The sequence below is a fragment of the Phycodurus eques genome, chromosome 16 (assembly GCF_024500275.1).
Source record: "Phycodurus eques isolate BA_2022a chromosome 16, UOR_Pequ_1.1, whole genome shotgun sequence".
In the NCBI taxonomy this organism is placed as follows: Eukaryota; Metazoa; Chordata; class Actinopteri; order Syngnathiformes; family Syngnathidae; genus Phycodurus; species Phycodurus eques.
In genome coordinates, this window is record NC_084540.1 from 9,739,925 (window position 1) to 9,759,924 (window position 20,000).

At 39.1% G+C, this 20,000-nt stretch overlaps 1 protein-coding gene across 1 annotated transcript in view; it reads left to right on the forward strand.

Moving 5' to 3' along the window:
* The window catches only part of smurf2 (SMAD specific E3 ubiquitin protein ligase 2), a 60,766-nt gene extending 42,728 nt beyond the window's left edge, over nucleotides 1–18,038 (forward strand). Inside the window, exons 9-19 of the mRNA XM_061700744.1 lie at nucleotides 1,389–1,473; nucleotides 2,248–2,406; nucleotides 2,512–2,559; nucleotides 5,771–5,972; nucleotides 8,056–8,159; nucleotides 8,590–8,704; nucleotides 9,299–9,477; nucleotides 10,060–10,318; nucleotides 11,421–11,622; nucleotides 14,697–14,772; nucleotides 15,923–18,038. Coding sequence (XP_061556728.1) covers nucleotides 1,389–1,473; nucleotides 2,248–2,406; nucleotides 2,512–2,559; nucleotides 5,771–5,972; nucleotides 8,056–8,159; nucleotides 8,590–8,704; nucleotides 9,299–9,477; nucleotides 10,060–10,318; nucleotides 11,421–11,622; nucleotides 14,697–14,772; nucleotides 15,923–16,022 — 1,529 coding nt within the window. The 3' untranslated portion in view covers nucleotides 16,023–18,038. The remainder of the gene's footprint in view (nucleotides 1–1,388; nucleotides 1,474–2,247; nucleotides 2,407–2,511; nucleotides 2,560–5,770; nucleotides 5,973–8,055; nucleotides 8,160–8,589; nucleotides 8,705–9,298; nucleotides 9,478–10,059; nucleotides 10,319–11,420; nucleotides 11,623–14,696; nucleotides 14,773–15,922) is intronic.
* The last annotated feature ends 1,962 nt before the right edge of the window (nucleotides 18,039–20,000 follow it).

Here is a 20,000-nt window from a genome sequence, read left to right on the forward strand (position 1 = left end):
ATTTTCGAAAATGTGTCTGTGAGCAACTCAGCCAGTGACTTAGTAGTTGGCTCGACTAAGTTCGAGAGGGAAAGAACCACGGCCAAAGCATATCAAAGCCAAACGCTAAGCAGAACTGTAGTGTTGCCACAAATGATCATTCGCTAATGGTATAACCAGCATTAACTTCTTAGAATAATTTCATAATGATGTTCAGCTGCGGCACGGTGGACGACTGGTTAGAGCGTCTGCCTCACAGTTCTGAGGTTCAATCCCCAGCCCCACCTGTGTGGAGTTTGCATGTTCTCCCCGTGCCTGCATGGGTTTTCTCCGGGCACTCCGGTTTCCTCCCACATCCCAAAAACATGCATGGTAGGTTAATTGAAGACTCTGAATTGCCCGTAGGTGTGAATGTGAGTGGGAATGGTTGTTCGTTTATATGTGCCCTGCGATTGGCTGGCAACCAGTTCAGGGTGTACCCCGCCTCCTGCCCGACGATAGCTGGGATAAGCTCTAGGTCTCCCGCGACCCTTGTGAGGATAAGCGGCTCAGAAAATGGATGGATGGATGGATGTTCAGCTAAGTTGTCTATGCGGGGGATGGGTGCGATAGTTGGTGTGCTCATTGCTTTGCCCCTGCCCTCCTTCCTGCTGAACAGTGGGCTCAGTAAAGCAACTAGTCTGAGCCCTCATTCAGTCCACAACCTCTCTGTGATGCTACAGCTCCACACAAGGAGCCTGTAATACTCGCTCCATTTTAGACAATCTAATTGAATTGTAGCTGTTAAAGGCTGGTTGTTCCCATCTGCTCCCCTCACCACCTCTTTCTCTTTTCTACACACACTGAAATGCATTCATGTAAAAAATAAACACACACACCAGCTGCAGTCCTCCACACATCTATGGGAGTTTTGTTTATCCTCGCAGGATTTTTCTTCACCGGGGTTTTGGAGCCAGAGGTGATGAAGCATATCTTAGCCTTATGCTCAGCGCCTCAGATTTAGTAGGCTCCAGTCCTAGCCACTGTAGGCTTGTCTCATTCATTCCTTAATTTTGTGGGCAATGCCTTTTAAATCTGTCAGCAGATCTGATTCTTCTTATGTGAGCACACGCCAAGAGTTTTTACCTGAAACTTATACAGTGCATTGGTTGGAAGGTTCTGAGTAGTTAAAGCAGGGTGTTAATCCAAAACGTTACCAGAAAGCTCTCAGCAGGCAGCACCTTGACAACCCACACTGTGGCAGGCAATTACGAATTAGCTCAACTCTAGAAAATAAAAATAAAACCTCTCCTTTCTCTCCCATGTTTAGTACCCTGTAAATTTCAGTAAATCTTCAATTTGGCTCTTTCTGGATACCAAATAATGTATTGTATCATGTTTAATTAAGCCCTCTTTTTAACATTTTACAGAACAGAGGACCACACAGCAAGGCCAAGTGTACTTCCTTCACACTCAGACAGGTGTCAGCACATGGCATGACCCCAGAGTACCCAGGTATGTGACCTCCAGGAATTGTGACATCATCACGACAACACATGACATGACAGAACAGTTGAGGAGCTAGGCGCATACACTTCTTTCCTTATCACAAACCCTATGATTTTACCATCTGACATTGAGATACATTAGGTTGCGTCATGATAGGCCAGTCAGAGTTCATCGCATACGGCTGGTTGCAAGTCTGTCAAGTATTAAATCTTTTTGGAAAGTAGATAGTCAGGCGTGTGTGAAAAGCATCTACACGTGCAAAAACACAGACTTTAGTGTACCACAGATATTAACAAATCATGGCTGGCTGATATTGTAATACCTGGCAAGCCTCACGTCCCTCTGGCTTTGCACGATAAAACACTGACTTTAAGAATGAGAAATGCTCTTCAAGGATTGAAGGATTTGTATTGTCAATGCTCTTGATATCTAGAATATACGGAGAATTGAAATGCCATTTCTCGCTCTCTAGAGTAACAAGTCAATATTTATAGAATAAAAAGTCGTAATAAATGTAAAATAGAATATCAAATTATAAAGGACAAAATCATAGTGTGTGTGCTTGTTTTCTCAAGCTATTCTTGCTAAATCTGGTCTTTTAAACTGTTAAAATAATGAAGAACGTTAGAAATAATCGAGCTTCTCGGATCCCACTCTTGTTCCAGAAACATATTCTGTTTATTGCAGTGGTAAAAGTGTCAACATTGTTAATTATTATTTATTTGTATTTAGATTTTTTATTCATTGTAATGTTTTGTTTTCGCTTCTGTCGCGTGTCAGAGATCTGAGTAATGTGAACTGTGAAGAACTGGGTCCGCTTCCTCCTGGATGGGAGATAAGGAACACTGCCACAGGGAGAGTATATTTTGTGGACCACAACAACCGAACCACACAGTTCACTGACCCACGCCTCTCTGCCAACCTGCATAGAGTCCTTAAGTGAGCTTTGACCTTTTGTAGCCTTATATTATCGGGAAATCATTAAACAGTAAAAAAACAAATCTTTATTTCCTGGTCTCAATTGTCTTTGTTTTGCATTTACAGCCCAAGCCCCAATGGCTCTCGAGGAGGCATTGAAAGTCAGAATGTGAGGTGAGATTTGTTTTTCATTCCAGGAAGCCCCTGTTGCACACGGCCACATATTCTCTCTGACTTCCACTTTCCACACAAACCTCACACATGCTTAAAAACCTTGTAGAATTTCTGATCATAAATGCATTTCAGCACACTATCCGTCACGTAGCTGGTGTTGGCAAGACATCTGACAGGAGAATGGGAGACAAGGACTATAGCTTACATCCAGGAAATAGCACATGAATGTAATGCCCAAGTCCGTTAATGAATTGTGTGTTTGAGTCAATCTTTGGAGGTTTAAGTGGCGGTTTATGTATTGGTTTATGTGTCTGTGTATGGGCCAAGCCTTTGAGCATGGCCCAAACATGTGTTCAGAATGTCTTTGCCTATGCAGCTGTTCAAACACCTACTGTGCTTTTAACAGCCATAGAATTACCCATAAGCCTTTGCTTCATGAAGATGGAGCAGTGGACGGGTGCCTTGAAGGGCCTCCTTTACCTGACCTCACTCCTTCTCTGTGCAGCGACACAACGCAGTGCAAAGGGATCCGGTTTCTTCTTTTCCTGTTCATTTGGATCAAATAATTTTCTGATCGGTTTTCTTTTTCTCATCTCTGGTCCCCTGTAAAGTCTTAAAAACCTATCCTGGCACGCCACCTTTTTCCAATGTAGATGCTTTCAACATTATGCAGAGAAGTTGTTTTCTGTATTCTGGTGAAATAGAAAACATCCAAGTGGGTGAGGGCACAGCAATTGCGTTCATCTTTTCTCGACATTGTGGCTATTTTAGTGTTGGGCATTTTTTTGTGGTCAAAAAAGTATTCATTGTATGTAATAGAATTATGCACTCCAGTGCGACGTGTCAAGGTTATTTAATTATACTTAAGCTTTGTAATATGTTGAATTGCCAAATCATTGATTTAACCTGTAAATGACTGCACAGAGTGGTAGGTCGTTTTGGCACAGTTGCTGCAAAACTCAACAGCTTAGAAATGTTAATATATTAGGAAATATCTCGTATCTGCAAAAGATATCAAGCATCATGGAGTACCATCAAGACATCTGCCTTTTATCAATTTCAGGATTTTTACCCCCAGTTCCATCATCCCACAAAAATGTTTGATATACTGTCAAAATCTGTCAAATTTGTCATTTTTAATGTTGCTTTTTATTTCATTGAGACTTTTTCTGGGCATCCAGCAAACATTTTGCTGCACATTTCCCCCATGATATTACCGACCTGACAGTTCAGGGTCACTTTTCAGTAACCGAATCTTTGAATCCAGACCTGTTTTGAATATAGTTACATGAGAAGTTAACATGCAATCTCCCACAGGATTTTGATTTATGTTCCTTCATTTTGGTGATGTGTCGCAGCGGTGAATGTCTGTAGTTTGCAGAGTTCTGCTCATCGGCGAAAAGAGAATTCTGATATGCATTTTGTTTGTGACCAGGAGAGTCTTGGGCAGGGATATTTCATTTATAGGTGAAAGTGCAGATGTTGTTCTGTGCCTCCTCTCATCCTTTCCCTTACACTAAGAGTTGTCTGCTCGATTTGGATGCTGTCGGGCGAGTCCCCTTCCTACGTCCCATCCCTCACTCAGAGTCTAGTCTGCAGGAAATAAAGGGATTCAAGAGGAGTTCTTGAGAGTCCTTTGGAGCCCTGTTGCTTTATGACCTAACAGGAAGTGATTGAAAAGCCTAACTCAATTCCACTTGGCAGACATTACAAACTAAGCCAAGTTGTCAATGTGATTATAGACAATGCAGGCCATTAGAAGGTTATTTGAGAGCAATTGTGGTCTAATTCAACCTCTGACAACTGCAGCCTGTCTGAGTCTGCTGACTGGTTTGCCCCTGCCTTAGTATGTACTTTCTGAAAGGTTTATTTTCTCAGATTAATTGACTTGAACTTCTATCAAAATCCTTTTTTATAACCTACACTACTAGTGTCAGTCACATTGAATGACACATGCATGCTTCTTCGTTTCACTTCGCTTTGCTTCTGTTTACAGCCCGACTCAGAGCTCAACTTGCCTGCTATCCCCACTTAAGTGCAAAATGCCATTGTGTAAATAGTCCTACCTCATAAATTGGGGACTCCATAAGAGCCCATTGATTCTGTATATAATACCAAAAACCACCTCTAAGCTCTTGGTTGAAGATATAGATTGATCAAACTTGTGTAGAAAAGGATGAGAAGACAATTATTTTTTGAATGCATTTTGACCTTTCGTCAATATATAAACCGAAAACTGATTATATGGAAAACTATGGTGGAGAGAAATAATAGCTTTGTTATTATTGTATTTTGCGTGCTGCTATTTCCTTATATCTTACATCTTTAATTTAATGGTTTGTTTCTATTTGTTAACTTAGTTCAAGACCAATATCCTATATTACACCACTTTGTGTCCATCTGTCCAAAGGCTACGAAAACTGTACATTCCGTTTTAGTGATCTTTTTCACACCAGCCATTTTGACATGGAAAAACAATGAGGATGTGCAAGTGATAGCATTCCACAGACATTGTGGATCCTTTCCATTTAGGGTTGAAAGGCAGCTGTTGCTCAAGTGTAATGGGATTTTCCTTTAAATAATTTCCAATTTAAAATACAGGTTTATTTCCCCCATTATTGGGCTAGGCTAAAGTGTAATGGGTTTTTCACTAAATAATTTCAAACTCATCATTTACCAATTTTTGTCAGTAAGAATACAATAAAGAAGAAAACATATTTTTTCTGTCCAGTGGTATTTATTATAGTATTGCAAAACCAGCCAGTTGTTTCACTCTTCCTTACTTTTGGACTTCCTGTGCGATTACTTTCGTCATCTTTTGATTGTCTAAAATTGTCCTATTTAGGGGTTGTAGCACCACCTCTTGTTTCGACATGTAATTGTGTTGCCATGTGGCCATGTTGCCTCTAAGTGATTTTACAATACTTCTTCGTGTTAATATCCTCGTTAGAGTTTAGATTTTAAATTGTATGTATCTGTGTGACATGCTATTTATTCATCCCAGTCCATTCTGTCTCCTGATAAAACTATGAAAATGTGGATTATCTGACCAAGAATATAAAAAAAAGGGAAAAAAACATAAAAGTCTCAAAGGTTATATTTATTCTTTAAATAAATATAACCTCAGGCCTTGGTAAATATAATCATAACTTTGTCTCTTACTTCTGGCCTTTCCCATCTTCCTTAAAATTATATTTCTTTTGCTCATCAGTCGACAGAACCAGTTGAAGGATCAGGTCCAGCAGGCTCTGGTGTCCACAGGTCAGCTCCCAGAGGAGGCAGAGTGTCTCACGGTGCCCAAGTACAAGCGAGACCTGGTCCAGAAGCTCAAGATCCTCCGACAGGAACTGTCTCAGCAGCAGCCACAGGCTGGGCATTGTCGCATCGAGGTGTCCCGTGAGGAAATATTTGAGGTGAGGAGGGAATGACATCAAGATGTCATCGCATCATCTATGTTTCACCAAGACACCCCAGGAGAACAAATCGTTAGAAACATTTGGAAACCTTGACTAATACATGAGCTTCATTGAAGCAGTGCCTGTTGAACCAGTTCATAATACAGTGGTACCTTGACTTACAAGTGCCCCAACATACAAGCCTTAGGAGTTAGCCTTAGTTAGGAGTTGGGAGATGTTGCTTGGTTGGTTGTTTATATATGTATATGTATATATATATGTGTGTGTGTGTGTGTGTGTGTATATATATATATGTATGTGTATGTGTATATGTATATATGTATATGTGTGTGTGTGTGTGTGTGTGTGTGTGTATATATATATATATATATATGTATGTATATATGTGTGTGTGTGTGTGTGTGTGTGTGTGTATATATATATATATATATATACACACACATATATACATTTAAAATTTATTCCCCCCCCCCTTGTGTTGTAAGCCAAAAAAAAAATATTAATTGAGCGAGCTTCAAATACGCCAGTTGTGAGGTAGCAGTAAAGCCCCTGCATCTGGGAAAGGAGAGGCACAGTCGCAGATGAACTTTCAGCTGTTTGAGTAGGGCAATGAAACTCAAATAAAAAATGAAAACACTCGCAAGGAGCTGCCCTGATGCTCATATGCAGACTGATTCCAGCTCCTCATGTCACTCGCTTTAAAGGCATATATCAAATATACATTATAAAAACAGTTCATTTTGTTTTACTTAGTTTCCTTTAAATTCTGTTAAAATTATTTACTGTTTTTCTTTATTTAAAAATGTAACAAAATGCTGTTGTTTTGGGGGGACTCAAATAGATTAATGGCATTTTAGTTCATTTTAATGGGAACATTTTATTTATATATAATAAATAATAAATAAAAATAAATAAATATAATAAATAAACATTTTATTTATATGCGATTAAATTGGTTATGGAATTAATTAAACTATAGTAAAGTAAAGGCACCACTTATACATATAATGCTATTGCACTGTCTGTGAGGCAGACGACACGGGATCTGCTCTTAGTTAACTGTTCCTGGTTATTTTTAGACTCACGCAATGTTATGTGAATGTTTTATCTCTATTTCTTGTCTCCCATAAACAGCATTGCCCAGGGCTGTTTGAATGTGACGCGCGCGTGCACACACACAGCATTATCTATGATGTGTGGAGCCTTTCTGTTTCAAATCTAAAGCAGACCTCTCTCTGGGGAGTGTTACTGCATCTGTGAGGTGCAGGGCCTTTATCAGAGCAACAACACCTGCAACAGACTGTACGGCCCTCATAAACTATGCGGTGGAATGTGCTGGAACAGCTATGTCTGTTAATCTGAAGGAAGACATTTTTGTTGTCTGATCTCACTGTGAGAGAGACAGGCGGTAGGGCAAAGGACAGCTTAAGGTTGCGCGAGATATGACTGCATAACTTCTCCAGACCATCTGAACACTAGACCGTCTTAAATGCTGACTGAATGGGCAAGTGTTAGCCTGTGGGCTGTCAGAACCTTCTTAATGTGTACCTTTTGGTGTGGATAAGACCTTCCTTTTTACCCTCACAGCACCTCAAAGTTGTCTGCCTCATCTGAAAGGGAAGAGTGGAACGTGGCGGTGAAAGAGGCTGTGTTATTATAGTCTTATGACTGCGTTTATTATAACTGCCCCTAATCCACTTTTAATGAACGCTGCCCTTAATACTGCCAGCAGTCTGCACATGGGATGAACACTAATTGAGCTGGAGCATGACAGCAATGAACCAATTGGTCTAAACTATGGAAGCAGCACACTGCAACATTACAGGACTTGTCAGTCGCACCTTCTCAATAGCTGTAACATTTCCCTTTCATATTGGTGTGGTGCAACATTGTCATATCTGTTGTTAAAAGGGTGACAACTGTAGTGCATCACTAGTTCTGCTCATGTACAATGTAATGGTAGTAAGAGTATATTGCAATTGTTCACGCAAAGGTGTCGATACTTCCTCCATTTTGCTTTGTGCAAATCTGCAACTAGCAGGTTTTATAAAGTTGTAAACGTTGTGTTACTGCGTTGCAGGAATCCTATCGACAGGTGATGAAGATGAGGCCAAAGGACCTATGGAAAAGGCTCATGGTGAAGTTTCGGGGAGAAGAAGGACTTGATTATGGTGGAGTGGCCAGGTAGGAAAGTTATTAAAAGTGCAATACGGACCAAGCCTTGCCGCAAATAGCGGAAATTCACGCTATATACTGTCTAATTACCTGTAAATGCCACAAGATTGCAACTGGCAAAGCACTACCTTAGTCAAAATTTAGCTCCTCCACTGACTTCCACATAGTTTCTTGGTGCCCACATGGAGGCAACGCTCTTATAGTTTGTCAATATGAAGCTCCTCAACTCAATTCAACATAGTTCCTTGGCACCAAGATGCCAAAAGATGGCAAAGCACAACTATATTGCTTTGGCCTTACCACAAAAACAGCGAACGTGTGAGTTTTTTCAGCAAATAATGGAGGATAGGTTCCAAAATGACCTGTAAATTAGTTAATTTGAGAATGCCGAGTCACAAATATGCAGTTTACTGTACAGTATTTTGGTCTCTCTGTCCAGGGAGTGGCTCTATCTGTTATCACACGAGATGTTGAACCCGTACTATGGACTGTTCCAGTACTCACGTGATGACATCTACACTCTGCAGATTAACCCGGACTCTGCAGTCAACCCTGTAAGTCATGGACAATACAGCAATTACAGTAAATGTGATGGCACTGCAACCAAGCTATAAACAACCGCAATTGGTAGTTCGTATCAAACTATCACTGAAATTGATCACCTGACTAATGCTTCATGATTCAAGTCCTCTTGCTGGCTTCCTTTATAATCTCTATTTCAGACACTTAAATGGCATAAAAATGTTTACGTCATTTTGCGTTTCTTCAGAATGCATCATTAGAAGAACAAATTGTGTTTCTGAGATCCCAGTTATTTTATGCCTGCTGTTGTTAGCTTTTTTTTATTTTTAGTTTGTATTTTTTTTTACTTCATGATTTTTCAGGCAGGAGGCATTTGTGAAGATTATACAGTTTCACTCAAAATGATCCAACCCTCATTGTAAATTACATTTGCAAAAATACACATTTCACTTGAAATATTATTACGGTAATGGTGTTGTTTATTTAAAACAAATGTTCATTGCTACTGCAAGAGTGTAACCTTTGCAAATAAATGGTGGATGGATACGTTTGAATGCAACTGTAAACGATGAGCAGGTTCAAAAGGTAAGTCATTTATTAAAGACGCGTGTGTCTTCTATGTCTAGGAGCACTTGTCATACTTCCATTTTGTGGGCCGTATCATGGGGATGGCAGTGTTCCATGGCCACTACATTGATGGAGGCTTTACACTACCATTCTACAAACAACTGCTAGGTAAACCCATCACCCTGGACGACATGGAGTCTGTAGACCCGGACCTGCACAACAGTCTTGTCTGGATCCTGTACGTACAAGGCACATTTCTGTTGGGGGGTAAAAAAGTGTTCTGTGAGATTTATATATCATGACTGTGATATTATTATTATTTTTTAAATGTTTAGTACAACGTCCTGCAAATAACACCACATTTTGAACACATTTCAGAATATGAAACAAAAGCTTGGACAACAGCACATGGGGGACAGCGCCCCCTAGGGTGTATTGTTGAGCAAAGCTGAAGGATTCAGAAGATGATGATGATGATGATGATGATGATAATAATAATAACACACACCGCTGAATATTATTTTTTTGTTTTTGTTTATAGGATTGCTGAAATAGTGATATCATTTAAAATAATTGTTCATCTCAACTCCTACTGATATTGACCAGAACTAGAAACTATCAATTTAAAGTGTATCTAAATTGGCATCATCAGAAAATCTGCAGTGATACAGATGGACTCAATCAAAACAAAAGAAGCAATTTGTGCTGGAGTAATGGTACTATATTACGAAATGGATTCTTTCTTGGATTATGTTTTCTCCACAGTGTCGACTCTAGCGATTGACTTAAAATGGTAATTTAACCTCTAATGACTCCTCAGGGACAATGACATCACAGGCGTGTTGGATCACACCTTCTGTGTAGAGCACAATGCCTACGGCGAGATCATCCAGCATGAGCTCAAGCCCAATGGAAAGAGCATGCCCGTCACACAGGACACTAAGAAAGAATATGTCCGACTGTACGTCAACTGGCGCTTTCTGCGAGGCATCGAGGCTCAGTTCCTTGCTCTACAGAAGGGCTTCAATGAAGTCATTCCCCAACACCTCTTAAAGGCTTTTGATGAGAAAGAGCTTGAGGTACTTTCCCTATGTCCTCTTGACAATTTATTTAGAGTAAGTCACGACAAAAAGCTATCTGAAGGCACTTCTATGAGGTGCAGGACTAGAACCAAGGTTCTCATCCAGCCACCCATCCATTTTCCGTAGCGCTTATCATCACTAGGGTCGTGGGCATGCTGGAGCCAATCCCTGCTGACTCTGGGCGAGATATTTCACTATGAGTGCATTGCAACTCTTCAGTTTCACATTTGGAATTTAACTACCTAAATGAAGCTTTTGACACTATTCTAATTTATTGAGATTTACCTGCATATTTTATTATCAGACATGTTGCAATATAGAATGCAGTATGTACCTCCTGTTTCCTATAACGAAACATGTCTGGTAATAAAAATATAAGTGCAAAGAATACAAAGAAACTGTACATGTATTTATTGAAACATCTAAGTGCACAGTGACTTTCCGAACATCCTGCACTATTAAAAAATATATACATGGTCGGTGTAATTGTGGAATAAGTCATGTTACTTCACTTGCGTATACTGTACAACTTTAACCAGAAACCTGCAGAATCTAATAACGTATAAGCTGTATAAAAAAGCTGTCTTCGCAAAGTTAATAATACTCAGATTTGATTAACACATTATGTGGTAGCAGGGGCATTCCTAAGGCAAAGTTGTTGTTTTAAATACACAAAAGTGTAATTCTCTTTGTTTTATGTTCAGTTTGACAGTGAACTTCAACTACGAGTGGCATTGAACATCTTAAATCTTCTTTTTTTTTTTTTAAAGAATTGTTCACTGTCTGCCAAACTGCTGCTTATTGTGAATTTTTACTTTGCTGCCAGCATACAGTGCTTGTATCTCAGGTTTGAGCTCGCAAGTCAAGGCAAAAAAAAAAAACCTAACGAATGAGAGCTCATATCTTGAAAAACTACTCTGGTCACTCGTATCTTAAGGCACCCCTGTATTTTTAAATAATTACCAGTATTCCATTATTGACATTGTCCAAATGTGACTCTTTTTCAATGATCTCTTTAGATTCTGCATTTGTACCTAATATTGTGGCCTGTGAGATTGCATCTCTAAAATAAGCGCATATTATTTTCTTCCTTCTGCAGCTGATTGTATGTGGCTTGGGTAAAATCGACATCAATGACTGGAAGTCCAACACGCGGCTTAAACATTGCACACCAGACAGTAACATTGTAAAGTGGTTCTGGAAAGCTGTGGAGTCCTTCGATGAGGAGCGGCGAGCCCGTCTGCTACAGTTCGTCACAGGTTCTTCCAGGGTTCCACTGCAGGGCTTCAAGGCCCTCCAAGGTAAAATCAATGAGAAGACTATTTGATTTATTTTTCTTTTATTTTTAATACATTCCTTACTTTTCAATCACTACATAGCAAAACCAAGAGATTTCTGTCTACAGAAGGTGAGTCTCTGACCTGATTTGAACCCTGAGTGTTTGTGGGATATATATAAAACATTTTTTTTATAATTTTTTGTTTTTGTTTGCTGGGCCCTGCTGGCAAATACTGCTACCACGCACTCAGACATGAGAACTACACTGTGAGCTCTAATCTCTTGGACTAAAAATCTGGAGAAAATGAAAAACCAAAACCTTCGCTGAAAACATAAACTTGCCGGAATTTTCGTCTGTGGCCTTGTATTGGTTGTTGTAAATGGACATTTTTGCCATCATTTTGCTAATGGCAGCCTCTGCTCATCTGGCCTTAGTGCTGCCTCTAATGATTTTTTTGGAAGGATCCTGTCCTTGAATGACTCTGGGAAGTCATTCTGAAGTATTAAATCCGCTAACATACATCACAGCATACTATCAAATATGTATGAGGCTTCTTGTCTCACCTATGCCAGTGTCAAGAATGGCTCCTATGTCCCACATCAAAATTGATAAATTCACAAATTAACAAGTAATCAAAAACAGAACATAGGTTTAGCATTGCTTGTAGAAGCCTGCTCTTCACATTGGACCCAACGTCACAACACATAACTCAAAACATACATGTCAGGGATCTCTTTTGAAGTGCGTCCTGCGTCTGAGACGCACAAAAATTAGCAGGGACGCATAAAGTACGATCAAGCTGCGTTTTAGGACGCAGAGCAATGGCTTAGTACTCTGGCGTGGTGCTGGAAATCCGGCGTATTTATTTATTTTTTTCCTTTTTGGCTAGACAGGACCTCAGAGTGGCGACTAATTTGGTCGCATATGCGCCCTAATTTCAGAATGGTGCAGACTTGCGCGACTTACAAGCCGACACACGATGGGTTTCATCATCGTGGTCTCTAAACCAATCAAAGATCTTGAAGAGTGTGTGCGCGTGTTTGAGATGCAAGTTTTCTGACAGCTGCAGTTATAGAAAACTTAGCAGCATAAATGGAAATAGTCCCAAACCCTAACGCATACATGTCAAACTCAGGCCCGGCGCCTAATTTGGTCCACGATCTAATTCTATTTGGCCTGCAAGACCATATCAAATGTGTATTAGAGCTGGCCCGCCAGTATATATAACACATGCACCACTAATATTACAAATCCCAGAATGCTTTGCTAGTGTGTTGGACCGGCGTGCGCCCCTTCCCTTTCTGTTGCAGTTGTTAGCAACTATGCTACCAGTCTCCTCGAGTAAAATTCACACTTTCCCTTCCCAAAAATGGCCAAACGAAAGATGGAAAACAGTTAACTTCCAAGACAGGCGGGAGGGAGATTGTCTGTTCAGACAGACATGTTTGTTGTGTGCAGAGCAACGTGGCTGTAACAAAGAATATAACATAATTGAATTGTTTTTTTTAATGCCCTTTATCATCTCCTCGGCAGGGATTGTTAATAGTTTGAAGTTTGGATTTTTATTGAAGGACATTCTTATTTTTTTGGGTTGTTTTGTTGTTGGCCTTCGAAAAAAGATGTACATAAAAAAGAACGGTAGTTGGAGATAGATAAATAGAAGCTGGAGAGACAGAAGAATTAATTTGATCTATTTAAATACAAAACAACAAATACCACTGATGTCTTTTATCACAAATTTGATTTCTCGTTTTTATAATATTAAATGTTTATTCCAGATTCAGTGTTTAAGCAAAATGTAAGTTGGTTGTCATATGATAAACTAACGCTACATTTCTGGAGAGAACATGCACATCGCAGTTGTTTTTCATTAAATATTGAGTTTGGCCCGTGACGTTGTCCCAATTTTTAATTTTGGCCCACCGTGAATTTGAGTTTGACACCCCTGCCCTAACGCCACCGCGACAATGTGGGAACATTTTGGATTCCAGCCAGATGGCCGTCCCGCTAACACCAACAAGCTCGTATGTCGAATTTGTATGAAGTCGCAACGAAGACCACAACTTACAACTTCATGGTGACTAAAGAAATTTTAAACACAACCATCGCAGCCGATTTCTGCAGGTGGGATCAAAAAACACAGTGGGACATTTCCCATCAGCTTACAATTATGGAACCCTTTGTCCAACAATGCAAATACAAACAGGACTATGGCGCACGGACAGTATTACAGACAGTATAGCGTTGCTTTTTGTAAGAGATGTAGCCAGTAAACATGTAAGCAGCGTTTATAAAATAAAAAAAAAGTCTGCAGACTTTTAAAAGGTAGGACAAATCTTTCAATCAAAACGAGTTGCTTTGATCTACTTGTTGTGACGTTATTAATGTTGCTACTTGGCACTTTTTCTTAACCAACTGGAAACTTGATTGGCAGTAAATATTGCCTGTTAAGGCATTAATGACTGTTGATACCTCCTATGGCAAATGTTTAATATTTGTTTAATTGCAATTTTTGTGAACGGAGTCTGTTTTTTTTTTTTTAATCTTTTATTTATTGTTGTACATTACAATGTCAGTATTCATTATTCTTAGAATAAGAAAAGTGAGTGACGAATTATTATGCTTATTATATCAGAGCCATAAAAAAAAAATCAATGATACTATCGTTTCTCCTGATAGTTTTTGGGAAAATAATATCGTCCTAAGGAAATTTCTATCATAGGCCTAAACACACATAATACTGTATACTGAGAGAGAGCAAGAGCAATGGATAATACAAAAATATTGTACAAACTATATAAAAAATAGAGTAAAAATTGTAATAAAAATCTGCAATATCGTGGGACCGCGAAGCAAGAACCATGATATGGCAGAGTATTGCTGTATCTGTATTCCGTGATAGGTTGCAGGGACTCATTGTTCGCGGGTTGGGACTCATTGTTTCCATGACATGTGCATCCCAAGACTCACATCGTCTCAAGTGTAAATTAATCTATGCATCATGTATACCTGTAATAATGGTGCAAATGTATACTGTAAAACCACACGTCTGGTGTCAATTTTACTGACATGTTACTCTATTTTCCTTTTATGCAGGTGCTGCTGGCCCACGGCTATTTACCATCCACCAGATTGATGCCAACACCAACAACCTCCCCAAAGCCCACACGTGGTGAGAAAAATGTTTAGGGGAATATTATTTTCATTTTTCATTATCATTAGGCTCATTGCTAACTGGAGCTTATCCCAGCTGACTTTGGCAGCATGTTTTTAGAATGTTGGAGGAAGCAGTTAAACCTGAATAAATATCTGAATAAACGGACAAACATTTCAACAGGCTCTGTTGTAGAAAGTCTTCTTGGTTCTATCCAGCTTAAGGTTCATGTACTAGTATTCTTTTGGTCATCACTCGTAAGACATTTCAGCACACGAGTAGAACAACTGTGTTCCTCGTATTGTTTTTTCCACTAGTGCTACTTTTGGCCCACTAGTACACAATGAAACCTTACAAGTTAACTATTGTGCTGTACCCACTTTAATTTGAAAACTTTCACCACTATGAATGTGGCCAATAACCTGTACAACTAAAATAGTTAGGTTGCACAAGTGTGCACACCCTCGTATTACTGGAGATGTAGCTCTCTTCAGAATTAACCAATCACCTTCAAACTCATGTCAGATGGGAGTTGGTGCATACCTGGCACCAAGTGCTGTTGATTAACCCAAAACAAAGTTCAGGTGTTCTAGTAGGCTTTTCCTGACTGTTTTGTTTTTGCTTTCTAGCAGAAGCCTAAAGGTTTTGTGCTGACACTACCTAGTATTTTGAACTGGTCATAATTCCTTCCACCTTGACTAAGGCCCCAGTACCAGATGAAGAAAACAGCCCCAAAGCATGATGCTGCCACCACTATGCTTTACTGTAGCCATGTTGTTCTTTTGGTGATGAGGAGTGTGCCTAAAAAAACATTTGGAATTATGGCCCAAAAGTTCAAACTTGCTTTCAAATGACCATAACAAAATCTCCCAAACATACAGTATGTGGCAAAATGTGTTAGTTTTGGAAAGATATATTTCTAGTTTTACTACTGGTTTACTAGTGCACCCTAGTCATTCTACTAGTGCGCTGAATTGTCTTACTAGTGAGTACAAAGAATGCACTAATCATTGGACCTTACGATATCAAGGATATGGAATAAATGCCCAAATGCTTCCATTTTGCCGCTGGTGTCACACACCGGTGTCTCAATACTTCTGTCCATTTACTGTACATGAACTTCCTAATGCATGTTGCAATAACTTAAAATCATCTCCTATTTTTACAGTTTCAATCGGATTGACATCCCTCCCTATGAAAGCTATGACAAACTTTATGACAAGTTGCTCACTGCCATTGAGGAGACTTGTGGGTTTGCTGTGGAGTGACTCTGTGATGAGGCACGGCCCAACAACCAGAAGGTCACTTTTTTTTTTCTTTTTTTTTTTTTTTTAACACACACACATCGAACACACTATGGTCTTCTTTGTTATTTGAAAAAACAATCTCTGCAGCTGCTAATAAATCAGACTATTTACTAACTTGTGGAACATGCAGGATTAGCTGGCTCTTCCTTTTTTCTACATTCATTCAAGCATTTAAAAAATAACAACTATTCCATGTAGCAAGGCTCACTGAACCAACAACTGCATATCCAAGAGTGGTGTGTTAGCTAGAGTACAGGGTAATTAATGGTTACGGTAACCACTTGGAAACATTAATTCTCAATATGGAGCGTGCCTTTGACTGCTCTCATGGAAGCGAGCGGTAATGCCTAGCCAACAGGGATACTGCATGTGGGGATGTGACAATGAGACTGAATTTGGCAGACTGATTTCCATCCCTCTCCAAAGACAGCAGCAAGGACCCCCATGAGTTGCTGCACAAGCTGCATTCCCATTGTCACTCATTGTCAACTGGTTTGTTTGAACAAGAATATGTGAACAAACGCTTGCGATGTTATTTTTATATAACAGGGAAAATGGAAGAGAATTAGTACATTTCTAATATATCTAATTTATTGCTGATATGTCACATCTCCCCGTTGCCATTGTTTATAAAAATACAGTGTTACTGTTTAAATTATAAAAGGAATTTGTAAGAACTGAATTAAGCTTAATTTCACTCAAAGAATACAGTATTTGGGTTTGTTTAACACACTTATCTTTAATGGGAGGTATATCTTAAAGGCTCACAAATCATAAACACACACGTCTTTGTAAAAGTGAGCAGACCCTTTAAAATCTACTGATATTATTCTGGATCGATGAAAGCAACAATGTTTTGTTTGTGATTTTTATTTTTATTTTTGTAACCCTTTGGTCAACAGCCACTTTTTTAACTGGGTGTTATGCATGAATTCAAATGTTTGCTTTTGTGTTTGAATCCAATGTCTTTGGATACCATGTGGTGTGAAATAGTATCAGCATTTGTCTTTACATTGGCACCCATATAACTATATGTATGTATATTGATTGATTTCTTTTCAAAGTCCACATACACTATCGATGCCTGTTTGTGGCCCCAAAAAAATTAAATTCAGCAAGAATAAATATTTGTAGCCACATTCTCAGGGGTTATAATATGGACTCTTTTTTTTTTTGACAACTAAACAAGCAAATTTTGACCATTGTACCTTACTTTCTAAATGATGAACGTTTTAGCATCAACTAATTGTTGCCTGTCTGAACACTAGGTTGGAAGTGAGCTGAATGAGATGGCCTCCTGCTATAATGTTCTGCTAATAATGTTCCAGTTGTGAGATTGTTTTCTATCATTGGACATAAAATTATTGAATGTTTTCGAAAGGATGCTGCCTGTTTAGCAATCTCTCTGACCGTGGACTGTTCTTAACATTTGCATACATGAAAAAAGATAAACTGTTATGTTGTTCTTTAATGTAAACATGTATGCCAAAGTGACAGGTGTCCTCACATGGTGCTTTGTACAGTAAAAATATATTGTTCATACATGTGGATCAAACAACCTGTAATTTATGTTTAACTTAATTAGAAACTGATTTTGTTGAAATGGGGTGAAACAAGTTGCACAAAAACAGAGGGAGGTTGCTCTTGGTATTAAATGATGACCTAAAGGGCATATTCTTCCACGTAGAAGTCCAGTGCACAAGCAGATGGATCACATGCACATCCTACACTACTTTGCTCAATGCCACCTTTGCTGCCTCTCACTGACGAATTGAACTTCTTATCAAGAGGTCAAGAGATACAGCTCTTAACTTTGTGGATTTGTTTTATAGCATGATCAATCCACTCGGACTATTATCTCTCCTAGCTGACTGATGCTGTTTGATGTATGTGAACACTACCATTTTGTAAGAGTATTTTATTTTTTTGTGTAAGTAGTTTGAATTAAACTTGCCTTTGTCTAACAATGTAAGTCAGGCCTTGTACAAAGATACATTCTTATATTTTTTTCCTTTTAAATTAGAATCTGAAAACTTTTATCACAACAGTTTGTCTGCTTCAAAAATGAGCCCTTGTACAACCCCAATTCCAATGAAGTTGGGACGTTGTGTTAAACAAATAAAAACAGAATACAATGATTTACAAATCATGTTCAACCTATATTTAATTGAATACACTACGAAGACACGATATTTCTTCTCCGTGGTGTGTCAAATTTACAACATTTTTATTTTCAATTTTAAAGGACTTTAAAGACGAGCTGGTTTTGAAGCAAAAAAATCTTATGACATTTTCTGACAAACAAGGAAATTGTACTGTAAACCACTTATTTGTGTCATCCAACTATTACTTAATGATATTTAATGTTCAAACTGATAAACTTTATTGTTTTTAGCAAATAATCATTACCTTAGAATTTTATGGCTGCAACATGTTCCAAAAAAAAAGCTGGGACAGGGTCATGTTTACTACTGTGTTACATTACCTTTTCTTTTAACAACATTCAATAAACGTTTGGGAACTGAGGACACTAATTGTTGAAGCTTTGAAGGTGGAATTCTTTCCCATTCTTGCTTGATGTACAGCTTCAGCTGTTCAACAGTTCGGGGTTGCCGTTGTCGTATTTTACGCTTCATAATGCGCCACACATTTTCAATGGGAGACAGGTCTGGACTGCAGGCAGGCCAGTCTAGTACCCGCACTCTTTTACTACGAAGCCACGCTGTTGTAACACGTGCAGAATGTGGTTTGGCATTGTCTTGCTGAAATAAGCAGGGGCGTCCATGAAAAACACGTTGCTTGGATGGCAGCATATGTTTCTCCAAAACCTGTATGTACCTTTCACCATTAATAGTGCCTTCACAGATTGTGTAAGTTATCCATGCCATTGGCACGAACACATCCCCATACCATCACAGATGCTGGCCTTTGAACTTTGCGTCCATAACAGTCCGGAAGGTTCTTTTCCTCTTTGGCCCGGAGGACACGGCGTCCACAATTTCCAAAAACAATTTGAAATGTGGACTCGTCGGACCACAGAACACTTTTCCACTTTGCATCAGTCCATCTTAGATGAGCTCGGGTCCAGAGAAGCCGGCGGCGTTTCTGGGTGTTGTTGATAAATGGCTTTTGCTTTGCATAGTAGAGTTTCAAGTTACACTTACGGATGTAGCGCCGAACTGTATTTACTGAAATTGGTTTTCTGAAGTGTTCCTGAGCCCATGTGGTGATATCCTTTACACACTGATGTCTGTTTTTGATGCAGTGCCGCCTGAGGGATCGAAGGACACGGGCATTCAATGTTGGGTTTCGGCCTTGCCGGTTACATGCAGTGAATTCTCCAGCTTCTCTGAAACGTTTGATAATATTATGGACCGTAGATGATGAAATCCCTAAATTCCTTGCAATTGTACGTTGAGGAACATTGTCCTTAAACTGTTCGACTATTTTCTCACGCACATGTTCACAAAGAGGTGAACCTTGCCCCATCTTTCCTTGTGAATGACTGAGCAATTCAGGGTAGCTCCTTTTATACCCAATCATGGCACCCACCTGTTTCAAATTAGCCTGTTCACCTGTGGGATGTTCCAAACAGGTGTTCGATGAGCATTCCTCAACTTTCTCAGTCCTTTTTGCCACCTGTTCCAGCTTTTTTGGAACGTGTTGCAGCCATGAAATTCTAAGTTAATGATTATTTGCTAAAAACAATCAAGTTTATCAGTTTGAACATTAAATATCTTTGTAGTGTATTCAATTAAAGTGTGTGTAGTGTATTCAATTAAATATAGATTTGCGAATCATCGTATTCTGTTTTTATTTGTTTAACACAACGTCCCAACTTCATTGGAATTGGGGTTGTACACTAATTATTTACTTTTGAATGGGATGCCACTCCCTGTGTATTTACTGATACCGCTAAAGATTAAGGTGTGGAAAACT